We start from the raw sequence: 14745 nt of genomic DNA, 5'->3' as shown, positions 1-14745 counted from the left end.
CATTCAATGTAACACCCAAAACCTTTTCGGACTCAAACTAATTAAACAAGGCTTTAACCCTTTTACTTAAAAACTCGTTCAAGAAACCGTTTATACATTTTTCTATATGTGCAAATTAAGATTGGCATTGTTTTTAGGGACCGTAGACCGTAGAGTCGTACGTAGACAGGAGGCAGTAAAGTGGATCAGGTGCGCATGCCTGCCTGCTACTAGTAAGTAGTAGCAAGGCCACATTCCCCGGCCCGAGACCGGCCGGGTCGCCAACAGAACTGATGGAGCTCGTGTCGTGTGTACGCAACCGCTATCCATCCAAGAAGCGCATGCACGCGCTTTGCATGTCTTGCCAACGGCGCGCACCATCGGCCCGGGCTCCCTTTTCGTTTCGTGCGTTCCATCTCCGTCCGTCTTCCCTCAGGCAACGCACGCAAAGATCCACTGAGCTGGCGCCGCATTGCCCTCCCGGCCCCTTATATATATATATTCTATTAGTATAATATAAATTGCTTCTCCCCACGGCGGCAGAAAGATGGCCTGCCAGGACTTGTTTTCTCGCCGCGCCCCCACCCCACGAGCTTACTTATTAAAACCTGCGTCTGCGTGCTCCCCCACTCCGTTCCTTGGCATCCCAAGAAACAAAAACTCGCAGATTGCCGGTCACTGGCCTGTTGCATTGGCTTGTTGGCCTCATCGTCTCCCAGTCGTGTCCCAGGTGAAAGCTTGTACAATTTGTTAATTAGCAGGCAGGAAGTAGCAGCTTCATCATCTTAACACCCACCCACCTACAACCCTGCTGCAACGGCAACGGCAACGGCAACGGCGGGGGACGCGCGCGCGAGCTTGCGTTTGTTTACCCTTTCGCGCCACCTAGCCTGCACCTGCATTTTCTTTGGCGGCCGCGCGCGCGCGGGCCATGGGGAGTTCATGCGTGAACCTCTCCCGCGCCGTCCTCCCGGGCTTCGGCGCCGCCGCCGCCGCCAAGGGAGGAAGCCGACGACGTGGCCTCCTTCTTCCGTTGCTGTCGTCGTCGGCGGCGGCGGGGCGGCAGCGGCACGGCAGCAGTGCCGCGGTCGTGGCGTGCTGTACTTCGTCGTCGTCGTCGTCCTCCACTACTGCAGCCGCCGGCTCATCGTCGTCAAGGCCGCCGCTGCCGCCGCCGCCGCCGTCGTCCTTCCCGGCGCACGACGGGCTCGGTGGCGGCGATCAGCCAGCAGGAGCCGCCGCCGGCGGGATTGGTGTTGCCGAGTTTCTCGGCGCCAAGAACTTCCTCATCACCGGCGGAACTGGTTTCCTGGCGAAAGGTGATACGTGCTTCGTTTTGTAATTTTTTTTCCCCTCTATGCGTGCTTTGGATAAAACCCCATATCTTGTCCCGGCTTCATATATATTTTTTTTCTCTCTCGCTCTCTCTGCTGACAGTTCTTATCGAGAAGATCTTGAGGACAAATCCTAACGTCGGCAAGATATATGTGCTCATCAAGGCCAAGGACGGCGAAGCTGCATTGAGGAGACTGCAAAATGAGGTGTGCATGGCGTCCATCCATTAATTTGGTAGCTACTAGTCTACTACCCCATTTGTTGTTGATCATCCAAACGTGCGTGTCTCTGCAGGTCGTAGACACGGAGCTGTTCAAATGCCTGCAGGAGATCCACGGGGAAGGCTACGACAGCTTCATCGCAAAAAAGCTGGTCCCCGTCGTCGGCGACGTCAGGGAAGCCAACGTCGGCATTTCCCCCGACCTCGCCGACGAGATCGCCGACCAGGTGGACGTCATCATCAACTCGGCGGCCAACACCACGTTCGACGAGCGGTTCGTGATGATCGATGCTGTGTCAAAACTTCCTCGATCGTTGTTCAGTGATGCCCCATCGCCATGACCGTCTCCACTTTTGGTTGGTCGCATGCAGGTACGATGTCGCCATGGACATCAACACCGTGGGGCCGTTCCGGATCATGAGCTTCGCGCAGCGGTTCCGGCGGCTCAAGCTCTTCTTGCAAGTGTCTACAGGTAGGTCTTGAAATTAACTGGAGCTAGCTTGTGTTTTCCACTCCCCAAATCAAGCTCTCAGCACACTTTGCTTGTGTGTTTGGCGAGCAGCCTATGTGAACGGGCAGAGGCAGGGCCTGGTGCTGGAGAAGCCGTTTCGCATGGGAGACACCATAGCCAAGGAGCTGGGGTCCTCATCATCAGGATCTTCTGAACAAGGGCATAATATCCCAGTGCTGGACATCGAGGCAGAGATCAAGCTGGCCTTTTACTCCAGAAGACACCTCGATAATAATTCTCCCTCGTTTGCTCAAGAGATGAAAGATTTGGGCCTAGAGAGGTAAATAACTAAATGAGGCATCTACTGTTTATTTACTAGTATGATACAACTGCAGCAAACGAGGTAGAATGAAGTATAGCTTAATAAGACGGCCGGCGATGTTTAATTTGGGTTGTGATTGCAAATTGCATTGCTAGGGCAAAACTCCATGGGTGGCAAGACACCTATGTGTTCACCAAGGCCATGGGAGAGATGGTCATCAACTCCATGCGAGGAGAGATACCGGTGGTCACCATCAGGCCCAGCGTCATCGAGAGCACCTGGAGGGACCCATTCCCTGGCTGGATGGAAGGCAACAGGTACCAGTATATATACATGCATGTGTAATATCTTCAGTGACCAAACCTTCAGATATGTATGTTTATTCAAGGTCATGATAGTGATCTCTCTTGCCATGGACAAAATTGTCGGTGAACACAGGATGATGGATCCTGTGATCCTCTACTACGGGAAAGGCCAGCTGAGCGGGTTCCTCGCCGATCCAGATGGTGTTCTTGATGTGGTAATAATAAGCTGCTATACTAGCTGTTGATGAGACGTAGAACTCCATTAGATTAACCGTTGAACAGCTAACTAATGTCCATCTGCTGCTAAGCTAGGTACCGGCGGACATGGTGGTGAACGCGACGCTGGCGTCGATGGCGAAGCACGGCGGCGCGGCGGGGCCCGGGATGCACGTGTACCACGTGTCGTCGTCGACGGTGAACCCGCTGGTGTTCGGCGACCTGAGCCGGTTCCTGTTCCACCACTTCACGCGGTGCCCCTACAGCGACGCGGCGGGGCAGCCCATCCTGGTGCCGCCCATGCGCCTGTTCGACACCATGGAGCAGTTCGCCAGCTACGTGGAGACGGACGCGCTGCTGCGGAGCGTCCGGGCGTCGTCGTCCTCGTCGCCGGCGGTGGCGCAGCGTGCCCGCGACCTGTGCGCCAGGTCCGTGGAGCAGACCGTCCACCTGGGCAGCATCTACCAGCCCTACACCTTCTACGGCGGCCGCTTCGACAACGGCAACACGGAGGCGCTGTTCGCGGCCATGTCGCCGGCGGAGAGGGCGCGGTTCCACTTCGACGTCCGGAGCGTCGACTGGAGGGACTACATCACCAACGTCCACATCCCGGGCCTCCGCAAGCACGTCATGAAGGGCAGGGGCGTCGCCGCCAACCAGCTGCTCGCCAGCACCTCCGTGTGACCGTCGGCCGGCCGGCCGGCCGGCAAAGGGATGCGCGACGGCGGGCTATCTGCCAGGCCCAGACTGTTGCTGTTGCTATATGACATGCCACTGCCACAACACGGCCGATGACCGACGACGCCCAATCTTGCCTCTCCATTTCCACAGTACGTAGCAGCAATCTAAGGTTGACTTGGGTACGCCATGCTTGCATCGCATTACTGATAGATATACGAGATTGTTCATGTCTCCTCCGTCTTGAGCTGTTGATTCTTGTACTCTCGTGTAGTCAAAACAAAAAATGAAGGCTGTGATTATCAGTGACCGAAATTCATCAAGGTTGCACTCATGCACATATCACTCACACAAAACACTAGCAATCTGAACATGGTGCTGTCTGCTAGTGCCATTCTTAACACTGTAAGCCATTCTTTACCAAAATTTAATTTACTGATGAGAAGGTGTTTAACAGTGGCTTGCCATTGATGAATGATGATACAAATTAGTACACGCCTATTGGTACAAGCTTACGCTACACAAGTACAAATGGAAGTTGAGTCTTTTTTGCCAATTCCACGCCTCTGTAAAAAGTGCATAAAAGGGAGGGCGGCAAGAGTTGTAAGTGGATGGCCGCCCTTATATATCACCTGAAAGCTGAAACTCGGGCATGGCTTGGCACAATTGCTTTCTCAGCTCAGGATTGCAGCATCTCTTGCACTGACCAATGGCAATGGGGCCCTCAAGTTTTGCATAGTGCTTTTGTATTCCCCTGTTATTTCTGTGTGGCCCTTGATCCAGCAGATGTTGACATAGATTATCACGGCACAAGCTGGGAAATGGCAACATCGACAGCTCAAAGGAAATAATCCGGTGTTCTTCGCGTCACGTCTGGTTCACCTCTCCTAGGGGCTGGTTCAAACTGTAATAACAGGAAAACAAAATTGGTAAGTCGTCCGCAGCAGTTTAGACACACATCATAAGATGATAAGAAGTCTATTTGGGGAGAAAAAAACATATGGATGCTTTGCAGGAAAAAAAACATCTACATGCCACAGTAGATAATACATTCATATCAGGGTGATGCCACAAAAATGAGCCAAATAAAACAGAAAAGTAGCAGAATGATGTGGTAAAATTACCTGGATGAATGTGTGACTGTTGCAGTCATCGACTTCCAAAATGGATGCCATATTGCCACATCGATAGCAATAGTTTGGAGCACTGAATATGGTGACAACCTTTTGTTCCTGTAAATACATGCATCATGCATGATCAGAAATATTACTTCACTCAAAACTCAGCTCATTAAGCATCTAGAGGTAAAATCAGCTTACATGAGCCCAGTTATATCCCTCCATAACTAATTGATGAGCCCGAGCTACAAGTTTGAGATTGTTCGTGTGATTGAACTGCTCCGATATGTCCTGGAGAACCAAAAGAATAAATGAATAACTTCAAATTAAAAAAGGTATAAAAGAGGTAACATGAAAACAGATGTGTAGTACCTGGCCAAAAGTGTAGCCAGCACCACGAGGGGATATGCCCCAACCACATCGATCATCTGGATCTGACCATAAAAGATCGCACATAGGCCCCTCATGAGGAACCTCTTGGACTCGATCTAAGCTGCGCACACTATCAAGATTTTCAATTGATGGAGATAAACCACCATGAAGGCAGAAAATCTCAGATTCCACCTTCAAGAACATAAATACTGAATCAGTAGAGTCCATGGATGGACAGACAATGCCATGATGTTGAGAAAACACAAGGGATATAGCTACTTTATGGTATAGTACTAGGGTGGTAGAGACAGAACAACAGAATTCTTTGAATGCATGATCAGTATTTATCATCGTTTCAAATATTTGAACAATTAGTTCATACAATTTGATAAGTAAAGATTTACAGAGAGGGAAACATATTCGCGATGGAGACAAACCACAACATCGCCATTCACCAGCCTCTGTTCCATAGAACAGTCAACCACAACACAACCAAGAGTAAACAACACAAAGTACAAAAACCAAGAATAAACAACAGAAAGTATAAAAACCAAACTGAGAAAGTGAGAAGCAACATAGCACAGCATAGTTGCCACCATATCACAACCATTTGATTCTACAACTGCTGGAACCTGGAATTGACAAACAAATGAAGACAAATGATGTTCAACAGGGTGTTCCAAATAACTGGAACATCTGAATACAGAACACAGACTCTATGGTTCTCAGTTTCTAACATGCTCTAACGGGTTAAAAGAAGTTGGTCATAAGTCATAACCCATAAATATACTGCCGCCAGAAGAATCTGAAATTAGTGAAGCTACTAAGCTATTTGTGGTTCTAGTGTTTTAAGATTCGCATGCTGCATATTGAGACGATGGTGCATAGAAGAGACGCTCCAGATACAGCTGAAAAAAAGGTGATTCCAGTCTTAAGAGTACATACCAGAGCTGTCAGAGGAAAATAATCAAAAAGATCCGTAAATGTCTTCCATACATTTGCATTGCCATACCTGATTTAAAATGAAGAAGTTAGCAACATAAATGACAAGAAGCTAGGATTATATTCTGGACTTGTAGGAAAAACCCCAAGCTAGGATTATATTGTGGACTTGTAGGAAAAACCATTCTTACAATCAACTTACATGAACAAATGAGTTTATATAAGATAACAAACAATATGATCATTCAACTTTCATACCAGCTCCTAAGCATAGTGATGGTGCGCCATCAGCCGAAAGCTATACACAATGAAAAAGAAGAATCTAGCAGTCCAAAGAAGTCTATTAATGCAGTAATAGAAAATACACAAAATGCCTAAGAGATTTTGCATATGTGAGAAAAATTTGGATGACTATACTAAACTAAATCTGAAGCTAATATACAACTCTGATTAAGAAAAAAGATTAAACATGGATCTCCTCACAAAGGTAAATATACAGTATGTGCTATGTAGGACATGCTACGCCTGGAAATGTTAAGCACCTATACAAACTCACTTTCGTAGGCATTCATCGTAAAATCCATACACCTGTGTGATCTGCAACCATAAAATAAGAGTTTCAGTTTGAACCAGAAAACACAGAAAAAAAAATGATCATTAATGGGGATGGCATCTAAATTATAAGCAAAGAAAATTCTGAACAGGAAACCGATATGGGGATGGCATCTAAACTGTAACAAAGCAAATTCTGAACAGGAAAATAATATTCACGTATCAACAACTAGAGTAATTTTCTCTGATCTCCATTAAATCGTGGTAACAGTAGCTAAAAGGTAACATGTCATAGGCATCAAGAAAGTAGTATTTGATTGTACCTGCCGACTCTCGTGGTTTCCACGAAGGATCGTAATTCGATGTGGGTACCTCACTTTTAGTGCTACTAGCAGCTGGAGAAGGAACATAAAGTAAATATATAATGCTTACTCATAATATGAACTGCAATCAAGACCATAAGAAATACATTAAAGCATAATTCATAAATCAGATTTCCTATTTTCAGCACACCTACATGTGCAACAAGACAATTCTGCAAAGCAACAAAGAAAACTAGCTTGACAAAGAAAATAAGTAGTGGTTAATTTCTTACAGTGACAGTCTCAACAGAATAGTAGCCACGATCTACATAATCCCCCATAAATAAGTAATTGGTGTCTGGACACTGGAAACATGAGAGAATAAAACTGACAGGGATTAGAGGATGGTGGTGGCTTCAATCTTGGGTAGAATTCATTTTCAGGAAAAAAAAAGAAGAAGCAAAGTTGAGTACACATAGCTGGTACCTTCCCGCCAATTCGGAAAAGCTCTACAAGATCATGGAATTGCCCATGTATATCACCACATATTGTCACTGGACTCTTGACAGGCTGCAAGCAAAAGTTACAGAAGCTTAGAAGCAAATACCGGTAACCTTGCCAAAATACAGAACACATTAAAACGCAAATACATCTAGGAGACCTTCACATCATGCCATTATATGCATGCATAACAAGGTAGCTATTCGAGTAAATTTCTGTTTCTAAGCCAATGATTGAGCAGAATGAAATGGAATAAAATGGGAGGAAAGCCTTAACTTACTGTGTTTGTCCAATTGTTACTGTTACATTCTACAAGGAACAAGATCAAAACAAAAGCACTGAAACTGTTACTGTCAATCAAAACTAGAGCAATGAGACTGAAAGATTTGAAGTTCAACTCCTTAACCATAACATCATGAATTCATGATACGTAGGACCACAATAAGGGCCAACCAAAATGGAGCATCACAATAAACAATGTTGCTCATACGGTGCAGCGGCAAACATTGCATTATACAACATAGTTCAAGAGCCTTCAGAACAAGCAATATAGGTACCCTCCTACACCTATAGTGAAACTGTGAAAGATACCCAGAACAACAGTGAGAGGTAAACTGCCAGCATACGGTACCTGAACGTTGCTTTCCTCCATCAATATCTCCTTGGCCTTCTCGCACAGTGCCTTAACCTGAAACATGTAGGACCCGTTATTGCCTATTCCAAGAATGTTAGAATATCAACCTGCAGTCCTGCATATCTATGCACCAAGTATTTCTGCTTTTGGTCAAGCGGACTCATAGCACGCAACCATATATCAGCCCAAATAAGTACATGTACCATCACACCCTAAATATGCACCTTTTATGGTTACTATTGATTGGTCTGATTAATTTGTAAGATTACAACAGATACATCTTTCCATTTTTGTGCTACTTTTCTGCGAAAATAAAAGGAGATCTATTAACACGAACCAAATCTGAATCGCAGCATCGGATTGATTCGAAGCTGCACTCTCTAGCCACAAGCTACACACCAGATCATCCCTCTATGCCACCGAACCACCAGACACCAAAAGAGGTTCAAACATCCCCAAAATCACCGGAATACCGGATCACACTTACAACCCAAACAGTGCGCCAAAGGGAAGGCGAGAAACCCTAGGCGCGCCCTTGCAACAGATCAAAGGAAATCTGCATTCGCCAGATCACGCCACGAAATAGGAAACCAGCGAACCGTAAACCCGAATGGAAAGGGGGCATAGCCGCATAGCTGGGCTGGATCTCACCTCCTGCTCGGCGAGCGGGCGACACTGCATCAGCTGCTCGATCTGCGCGTCCAGGCCGCCGCAGCCGCCGTTGTCTACGTTCATGGGCTCCATACCGCGGTGGCCGTCTTCTATACGAGGAACCAGCTCGAGCTCGAGCTCGTCGCCGGCGGCGAGGCGAGGAGGGAGGGAGGGAGAGCGCGCGCGCGCGCGGGGAGTGAGACTGACAGAGTGGGGAAGGAAATCGGGGAGAGGGGCAGAGCCGAGAGAGAGACGGGAGAGATTGGTCGGGAAGGCCGCCTGCCAGGTGGGCCTCCCTGCTCCACACATGGGCCCGCTCGCTCCACGCCGCGTGCGCTGTGGCAAGTGGCTGGGAAACGACTACGCGTCCGTGGCTGACAGGTTGGTCGGCGTGTGGGTCCGTGCTGTCAGTGGTTCAGAACATTGTGGGCGTCAGGCAACGTGGAGCGAGAACCGAAAGAGGAAGCGCTCACTCACGGCCCACAGGGACCCATCTGTCAGGCCGTTTTGGCGTGTAGAGTTAGGATGCCTGGCTCGATGGTCCCAGCTTGTAAGGGGCCCATCTTCCAGTCGCATCCAGTACCAGGAGGACTCAGGTAACGGGCCCACGAGTCGGAGGTGAAGTTCATCTGCCGACCAAATTGAGCTTGCGATGGCGAACCAATCCCTAGTCGCCTGATCTGGGGAGAATGCATCTGAGACTGTGATTTTCCAGTCAAAGCTACTGCTCGTTTGAAGGGGAGCCTCCTGTCCGTCCTGTGCTCCTCTTCGCTCGTGTTTGGGTTTTGGTTCAAGAGGGGGAGGCCTTTGTGGAGAGTGGAGACCGGAGAGGAGGGCCAAGATCAAGGGTGTTCCTCGTCCACTCTACTCGATCCGGCAATGCGTGCAGCCGCCGGAGGTGCCCCGCAGCGGCGTGCGGGGGGTATCCGCGTCCGCGCCCCACTGGTGAGCTCAGCTCCACTCCCACCTTTCTTGGCCTCGAGTAGCAACCGCGGCTCCTAGCTGCGAGAGAGGTAGGTTAGCTCAGAGATGGTGGTTCCTGTGCCAAAGGCGCCACCTTTGGCTTGAGGCGGAGGCCTTTCTTCTCGAATGAATCTGGCGTTTTCGTGCGTAAGGCTTGGAGGATTGCAGGCTTTGGGGATGGTTGGAACTTGGATGTCTCGATCTGGGTCCTTAAGGCTTGGTTTTGGAGTCTAGATCCAGTTATCCGTGGAGTGTTTGGTAATATTTTCTGGCTTAGCACTAGAAGTCTTCTAGGGGTTAGTTTGCTAGCTGTTTTTGCCTTGAGTAATGTTAGCTGCGGTGTGGATATGCCACTTGTTATTCAGGAACAATGTTACAGGGAATGAGTATCACCAGAAATCTACTGCATTTTATTATTGGCCCCACTTGCCACGAAGTCATCCTCAGTTTAGTAACAATGGACTGAGCTTAGAAAAATTTTAGCTACAAGCTAAGATAGTCTCATTGCCCTGCATATACTCTAGACTGCTCATGAGCCACAGACAGAAGGCATACTATCAAAGAATAAGTCAATCATATGGAATGAGTAATGAATGATAGCAAGAGACATTTCATATAATCATATGCGACTGAAATTATAGAGCTAATCATTACAGCATTATATTTTGCATACGCACCTTATTTAGCAACGTTACCTTAACTGGTAACACTAATATAGCAATGCTAGTACATAATTAGCATGCATAAGCATAACTGTTGATGGAAACATAAGGGGCATCAAAATGGATATTATTAGGTGTCTGGAATTCCAGTAGCCTTGATATTGGTAAAAATTGTTGGGGTACTTAGTTGCACTGTTGTTCCTCTTAACCTTTTTACATATGTTTTGAAAGCTCTAGAGTAAAGCACCCCAAACGTTCATGCATTAAATGACAATAGATAGTATAGATGAAAAAATGATCGTCAGCGGCTTGGACAAATTGATTTTTTACTTAATACCATCAGAACTAAAACATGGAATTATGGAAAGTGAATCATGGCACATTGGATGCAGGAGGATAAGTCCTATATCTCCTGTATCTATTTTTGGTTTCTGCAAGCAAGAGAGGGGGGAGATCTCCGTTTTTTAGGCAAAGTTGTGATTCATTGCAGTTTTACTCAATCTTGAGATTGAATTAGCTCACAGATCAAAGGCATTTACCAACAGAACTCATGTCCTTCGATCACTAGTGAGATTTGCTTGCATGTCTACTTCTCTATCCTCAAGTGCTGCTCTTATTTTCCCTCAGTGCGATGTTTTTAGGCCTGTAGTCAGGGTTATTGTTTCAGGAGGCCGTACCATTGATTCAGTGTTATCATGTTCCTCTCAATCTAGCATTTCGCTTTTTAGCAATTGAGTTTCTGTGATTTGAGTTTGGATCTTGGTCCTCAAGGTTTGTTTCTGGAGTTTGGGTTCAAACTTGTTGTAGAGGTGATTAGATCACCCCTCTTTCATAGAGATGTTTCTAGAAGGTGCTACTTTTGTAATTTGCAGCTAATTTATACTGGAATTCGATATCAGTATGTGAGCACCATTTAGCAGTTAGCACAGCGCCATCTGTTTTCACATGAAAATGTTATGTGCCTAGGAATATTTGATGCATCTGTTAATGAGGATGGAGTGGAGGTACTTAGCAAATTTTACTAATATAATTTTATCAAATGGGATTGTAAGCAAAACAAACCCTAGTGTAATTTCAGATCTGCTGTACTTGTAAAGTTTTTAATTGTAGAACCACTTTTTTTTCTTTATGAGGAGTTCAGTGGAGTAAGGATATACCCAGATTTTGAACTACTAAATCAACTTACAGTTATCAAATAGTTTGTCCCAATTTGTATGCTGAATGATCTGTTCCCTTGATTTTGTATTTTGAAACTCCCAAGATAGATAGTTTCAAACATAGTTAGTCTTCCAGCACTAATTGTCTGAATCTCATCTGCATAACATTTTACTAGTAGGTGGACAAAAAAATCATTAATTTCATACCCCAGCTAAAAGTGTGGTTGCTTCGTTTTAATCTCCTTCTTTTCATGTTCAGGTCAATATAAGTGTTCTAACTTGATTGGTCAATGTTTCTGCAGGTAGAGTCTGTCTCCTGCTACTGCAGGGTAGATGGGGGTCTTAAAACAGTTGTAAGTGCTAGGAAGTTTGTCCCTGGTGCAAAGCTGTGCATGCAACCTGATATCATACCAACCAAGCGCAAGTCAAGGAGCTCACGCAAGGAGAGGTCTCAAACTCAGTCACCACTGCTGCCTGGGCTTCCTGATGAACTGGCTATTTCCTGTCTCATGCGGGCTGCTCGGGTCGAGCACCCAAATATGCGGTTAGTCTGTAAACGATGGAACCGTCTTTTGTCTGGAAATTATTATTACTCCTTGCGTAAGAAATTTGGCATGGCAGAAGAATGGATTTACGTCTTCAAAAGGGACCGTGATCAGAAGCTATCTTGGTATGCCTTTGATCCTGTGAACCAGCTCTGGAAGTCATTGCCTCCAGTTCCACCAGAGTATTCTGAAGCTGTTGGATTTGGTAGTGCTGTTCTCAACGGATGCTATCTGTACTTATTTGGCGGCAAAGACCCAGTACATGGGTCTATGAGGCGTGTTGTATTTTACAATGCTCGGATAAACAAATGGCTTCGAGCTCCAGATATGCTGCAAAAACGGCACTTCTTTGGTTCTTGTGTCATAAACAACTGTCTTTATGTTGCTGGTGGGGAGTGTGTAGGGATACAGAGATCTCTAAGGTCTGCCGAGGTATATGATCCAAACAGGAATAGATGGTCTAGCATTGCTGAAATGAGCACAGGAATGGTGCCCTCCATTGGAGTAGTACATGATGGCAAGTGGTTCCTAAAAGGTCTCAATTCTCATCGCCAGGTCGTGAGCGAGGTCTATCTTCCAGCTTCTAAAATGTGGTCAACCACCGGTAATGAAATGGTCACGGGCTTGCGGAATCCAAGCATTTCCCTCAACGGGCGACTTTATTCTGCTGATTGTCGTGATGGCTGTAAGCTTCGAGTTTATAATAGAGAGCTGGGATCGTGGACAAGGTTCATTGACACCAGACACCATATGGGAAGCTCACGGTCTCTTGAAGCCGCAGCCTTTGTCTCCCTTAATGGAAAGCTATGCATCATCCGTAACAATATGAGTATCACCATTATTGATATGTCAGACCCAACAAGAGTAACTGAGGTTGACAGTGCGCGCATGTGGGAGGCTTTTGCTCGAAAGGGGCAGCACAGGTCTTTCATGGCAAACCTATGGTCAGCCATCACAGGTCGTAATCTGAAGACAGACATTATGCATTGTCAGGTGCTCCAAGTTTGAGTTTGTCCATATATGAAGTGGAAACATACTTAGATTTGTAAACAACCTCAGAGCCTGACTTAGAAGCTGGAATGGATACATGAGTTGTAAGAGACCAGCTTTGAACTCAGTAAATATCCACTGATTTCGTCCTTTGGAACTTTCTAATTTTGGCGCCTATTTGTCAGTAAGGCTCCGAGAGATTGGTTCTGGGGACTGGAGGAAGAATATGCCATGGCTCATGAGGCATTAAGGGTTGAGTGGCAGGCTGGCAGCTCGGACCCCATAAGTCAGAAGCACATGAAGCACTGACAAAGGATGGTCTAAGCCTAGAGCGGCAGCGGCAGGACTATGACTAAAGCCTGAGAGCTGTTACTTCAGTTTGGTAGAGTGCAGGTCTCCAAAAACTTCCATAGATTGATGCTTGTTTCAGAATGGTAAGCTGATGCTTCAAGAATTTGCACAGCTGATACAGTTGATGTAGGCCAAACAAGTTACTGTCATGCTGTCATTCATTTTCAGGAAAGGAAGGATAACAATCCTCTTAACTGTACATATCCTGATCTTGGTTTATCTGCCATGGGAAGTAATCTTATGCTTATGCCTTGAAATCTTCCCTGCCTGGTTATTGTTTGCTGAGAAGCTGTAGAATCTGATCAGTGCTATTTCTGAAAGAAATTTCTAGACACCATCTGCTTTTGTATCGTGAATAATGTGATCTTGTAAGAACTCCTGAAGGTTGTCCTTTGAACCATGAACATAGCGACTCTATGAATGCCATTGCCATTGAATAACATTTATTTATCAGTGGTTTGATATACTTTCTTAATTTCCTTCCCTATAGGCATAGTAATGCACTGATGCTACATGCCCAGTCTTCAGCTGGTTTGGTCGATTTGCTTGAAAATTTGTTCGTATGCATAGTAACAATGATGGTCAAACATTTCAACGTAAGATGCCTTTGTCCAGTTGTTGTCAGCATTGATCTGAAAATTATTTGTCAAATTTAGGACACATGGTTAACACAGGGTTGAGATGTTTATCGATTGCTTAGCTATCGTTTTCAGAGGCAGGAATCGATAATGATGATGTTGAACTAGCGATTCTTTTAATACTGATTTGAGGCCTTGTTTAGTTCTCTAAAAATTTTGCAAAATTTTTTAGATTCTCCATCACATCAAATCTTTAGACATATGCATGGAGTATTAAATATAGATGAAAAAAAATTAATTGCACAGTTTGATCGAAATTGACGAGACGAATCTTTTGAGCCTAGCTAGTCTATAATTGGACAATATTTGTCAAATACAAACGAAAGTACTACTATTCTTATTTTGCAAAAAATTTTGGAAGTAAACAAGGCCTGAGTATATGATCTTTTAGTTGGTATGTATGCGAGTCAAAGCCAGGGAAAGAACACATAAGTCCATGGGCTGCTAAACCCCTGCCCTCATCGTCAAAGGCATACCATGGGCTGCTAATGGGTGTTATTAAGTGAAATATATAATGAGCTAGTAACGAAGAATAGCAGCCCTATCTTGTAAACCCTTTTGGATGCATCTCCATTCTGTGGGGAAGAGGGAATTTGGATGGTTGCCCCAGCCAACTTGGTCCATGTTGCTGACACTCGATATAGTTCTATAGCTTACCTTTGTCTGATTTTATTTTTTCCTGATAAAATATCGTGATTTTGTGATTGGATCAACAATGGTCTTTGCATGATTGCTGCAAAGATATGGCCGCATCATGTAGCACAAAACCATATGGCCGATTCCCCCTATGGTTAGCCGTGTACTTGTGAGGACAAGATTAGGAATATGTTAACATGGAAGCTACGATGTGAAGAACGGCCT

The 14745-nt window shown here is 45.7% G+C and overlaps 3 protein-coding genes and 1 pseudogene across 4 annotated transcripts; 2 read left to right on the top strand and 2 right to left on the bottom strand.

Moving 5' to 3' along the window:
- Positions 625-4071, top strand: LOC8082134 (fatty acyl-CoA reductase 2). Its single transcript, XM_021447414.1, has 8 exons — positions 625-1298; positions 1417-1520; positions 1609-1808; positions 1906-2006; positions 2097-2325; positions 2463-2624; positions 2746-2827; positions 2925-4071. The coding sequence occupies exons 1-8, from the start codon at positions 911-913 to the stop codon at positions 3510-3512; spliced, it is 1854 nt and encodes a 617-aa protein (XP_021303089.1). The 5' UTR covers positions 625-910; the 3' UTR covers positions 3513-4071.
- LOC8059832 (serine/threonine-protein phosphatase PP2A-4 catalytic subunit) lies at positions 3920-8906 on the bottom strand. 2 transcript variants are annotated; one of them, XM_002465756.2, is made up of 11 exons: positions 8579-8906; positions 7925-7981; positions 7279-7362; positions 7086-7157; positions 6814-6885; positions 6495-6535; positions 5942-6008; positions 4997-5188; positions 4826-4915; positions 4631-4738; positions 3920-4410 (listed from the first exon to the last, which is right to left on the bottom strand). In XM_002465756.2, exons 1-11 carry the CDS (start codon positions 8885-8887, stop codon positions 4345-4347), a joined length of 1158 nt encoding a protein of 385 aa, XP_002465801.2. In that variant the 5' UTR covers positions 8888-8906; the 3' UTR covers positions 3920-4344. The 2 variants fall into 2 exon arrangements, with proteins under 2 accessions (XP_002465801.2, XP_021303102.1); XM_021447427.1 differs by lacking the exons at positions 3920-4410; positions 4631-4738; positions 4826-4915; positions 4997-5188 and adding an exon at positions 5354-5628.
- On the bottom strand, positions 3923-4337 carry LOC110430210 (annotated as a pseudogene).
- LOC8059831 (F-box/kelch-repeat protein At1g55270) lies at positions 9148-13721 on the top strand. The gene is made up of 2 exons (XM_002468399.2): positions 9148-9523; positions 11663-13721. The coding sequence occupies exons 1-2, from the start codon at positions 9458-9460 to the stop codon at positions 12911-12913; spliced, it is 1317 nt and encodes a 438-aa protein (XP_002468444.1). The 5' UTR covers positions 9148-9457; the 3' UTR covers positions 12914-13721.

Source organism: Sorghum bicolor, chromosome 1 (genome assembly GCF_000003195.3).
Source record: "Sorghum bicolor cultivar BTx623 chromosome 1, Sorghum_bicolor_NCBIv3, whole genome shotgun sequence".
NCBI classification, from domain to species: domain Eukaryota; kingdom Viridiplantae; phylum Streptophyta; class Magnoliopsida; order Poales; family Poaceae; genus Sorghum; species Sorghum bicolor.
This window is presented reverse-complemented; position numbering and strand designations above follow the sequence as displayed.